The sequence below is a fragment of the Notothenia rossii genome (genome assembly GCF_949606895.1).
Source record: "Notothenia rossii genome assembly, chromosome: 8".
Lineage (NCBI taxonomy): Eukaryota > Metazoa > Chordata > Actinopteri > Perciformes > Nototheniidae > Notothenia > Notothenia rossii.
The window spans coordinates 81,295,850-81,298,958 of NC_136906.1; the positions used below are offsets into that span (position 1 = coordinate 81,295,850).

The window sequence follows — 3,109 nt, forward strand, 5'->3', positions numbered from 1 at the left end:
ATATAGCCTACATTTTTTAATATAGCAGTTGTAGGTTCGATGTGTCCTTGAGTTGTGTGAGTGTGTGTGTGTGTGCGTGTGCGTGTGTATGTGTATGTGTGTGAGTGTGTGTGTGTGTGTGTGTGTGTGTGTGTGTGTGTGTGTGTGTGTGTGTGTGTGTGTGTGTGTGTGTGTGTGTGTGTGTGTGTGTGTGTGTGTGTGTGTGTGTGGTATTTCCCCCCAAAACAACAACTTGAATGCAGTTTAAATGAACACATGTGTCTGTGTCTCTCTCACTTCCTGTTTCTCTGCAGCGGGCCGGCTGGACCTCGGTCTGAAACCAGAACCCGGCAGTTTCGTCCGGCTGGCGGATCTTCTGAAGGTTTCCTCTCAAAATGAGGGATCTGGGATGGAGATGGTGCGACGCAGACCCAAACGGTCGGTGTTTCTGCACTCAGGAGTGAGGATCTGCCCTCAGGAGACCATCAACGAGGTGCTGGCCAGCCACCAGGCCTACTACCAGCTCAGAGGTAAAATACAACCGTTCATAGACGCGTTTTCCTCATGTAATATAAAGATTAAAGGTCTCCTATCATGCAAAATTCACTTTTTTATGTCTTTTCTACATCACCATGTGTCCCTGTGTGTCAGGAGACTCTCAAAGTGTCAGAAAACAAAACCCACTCTCTTTTCCTCCGTAACCACATCTCTAAGAACGGGGGAACAACGGAGCTGATCCGATATGCGCGTCCGATATGACGTCATATCTGAAATTTGGGCGGGCACATTTGCACCCACGGGCCAATCAGAAACGTTGCTATCAGAAATGTGTGTGTGTGGAAGTAGGAAGTAGTGGAGTACAAATACTTCGTTCCTGTACTCAAGTACATGTTTCTGATATCAGTACTTTACTCCACTACTTATTTTCTGACAACTTTTTACTTTGACTTCTTACATGTTGAACCCAAATACCTGTACTTTCTACTTCTTACATGTTGAACTCAAATACCTGTACTTTCTACTTCTTACATGTTGAACTCAAATACCTGTACTTTCTACTTCTTACATGTTGAACTCAAATACCTGTACTTTCTACTTCTCACATGTTGAACTCAAATACCTGTACTTTCTACTTCTCACATGTTGAACTCAAATACCTGTACTTTCTACTTCTTACATGTTGAACTCAAATACCTGTACTTTCTACTTCTTACATATTGAACTCAAATACCTGTACTTTCTATTTCTCTCATTTTCCAAACAGGCTGGTTCCTTTAGTCTGAATGTGTGTTTGGTGGCGTGATCATTATTGTTTAGAGTCATTGCGTGCCTATTGATTTGAACACGATCCGTGTATCCATCATTTCCTGGTCTTCTCTAAAGAAGAGGGACCAATGAAAACATTGTCATGTTGCCGTTGGTCACCATGGAAACATTCATTAGCTAACAATGACATTATTGTTCTATTAATATAAAGGGAGGTCAGGTACTCTTTAAAACAGCTGCTAGTTATGGATACTTTTTACTGAAATACATTTAATTTTAATGTAATTGTTTATTTGGCAGGGACAATGCACAATAATGAGCACTTAAAACATTGAAAAGTGTCAATCGAACATTGCCAGATTTAGCTTTGAGCTCATTTCCATCCGCAGTCCCTCACATTTCGAAGTAGTTTAGTCAGTACTTCTACTTTTACCAGGGTATTTTTAAACACGAATATCTGTACTTTTACTTGAGTAAAGGATGTGTTTACTTTTGCCATCTCTGTCAGTTTGTCAGGAGGCGGTGTGGGAGGCGTTCAGGATCTTCTTCGACCGGATCCCTGGAACCACGGAGTATCAGAAGTGGGTTCAGACCTGTCAACACGAGTCTCTCTGCATCTCTGACCTCGCCCAGAACTTCAGCAGCTCTGAGGAGCACATGAGCATAATCACCAGGGTGAGGACAGTTCACAGTGTACCCCAAATCAACCTTTAATCCTAAAAAACAACTTTACTTATAGGTACAAGTAGTTATGGAGTGATGCAGGGATGTTGTATTTCTGTGTTGGTCCCTGAAGGCAGCATCTCTCTGGTGTAATGGGGATTTCTCAGAGTGATTTTGGGTTATTTCAGAAAATAATTTCTGTCAAACAAACGTTTATCTTCACATATTGACACCACTCTATGATTCCTGAAGTAAAAAGCTAACATTAGGTTATAAAGGAACTACCACAGTCACATGACTTCACGTCACCACCGCTAAGCTAAAGGTGGCTAATGTTGGGCTATAAAGGAACTAGCACGGTCACATGACTTCACGTCACCACCGCTAAGCTAAAGGTGGCTAATGTTGCGCTATAAAGGAACTACAGCACGGTCACATGACTTCACGTCACCACTGCTAAGCTAAAGGAGGCTAATGTTGGGCTATAAAGGAACTACAGCACGGTCACATGACTTCACGTCACCACCGCTAAGCTAAAGGTGGCTAATGTTGGGCTATAAAGGAACTACAGCACGGTCACATGACTTCACGTCACCACCGCTAAGCTAAAGGAGGCTAATGTTGGGCTATAAAGAAACTACAGCACGGTCACATGACTTCACGTCACCACCGCTAAGCTAAAGGAGGCTAATGTTGGGCTATAAAGGAACTACAGCACGGTCGCATGACTTCACGTCACCACCGCTAAGCTAAAGGTGGCTAATGTTGGGCTATAAAGGAACTAGAGCACGGTCACATGACTTCACGTCACCACCGCTAAGCTAAAGGAGGCTAATGTTGGGCTATAAAGGAACTACAGCAAGGTCACATGACTTCACGTCACCACCACTAAGCTAAAAGTGGCTAATGTTGGGCTATAAAGGAACTAGAGCACGGTCACATGACTTCACGTCACCACCGCTAAGCTAAAGGTGGCTAATGTTGGGCTATAAAGGAACTACAGCACGGTCACATGACTTCACGTCACCACCGCTAAGCTAAAGGTGGCTAATGTTGGGCTATAAAGGAACTACAGCAAGGTCACATGACTTCACGTCACCACCACTAAGCTAAAAGTGGCTAATGTTGGGCTATAAAGGAACTAGAGCACGGTCACATGACTTCACGTCACCACCGCTAAGCTAAAGGTGGCTAATGTTGG

The 3,109-nt window shown here is 43.6% G+C and overlaps 1 protein-coding gene across 1 annotated transcript in view; it reads left to right on the forward strand.

Annotated features, from left to right (window-relative positions):
* The first annotated feature begins 376 nt into the window (after positions 1–376).
* Positions 377–3,109, forward strand: part of impg1a (interphotoreceptor matrix proteoglycan 1a) — a 78,174-nt gene continuing 75,441 nt past the window's right edge. Inside the window, exons 1-2 of the mRNA XM_079645354.1 lie at positions 377–509; positions 1,754–1,920. Of these exons, the coding sequence (XP_079501480.1) occupies positions 389–509; positions 1,754–1,920 (288 nt within the window). The 5' untranslated portion in view covers positions 377–388. The remainder of the gene's footprint in view (positions 510–1,753; positions 1,921–3,109) is intronic.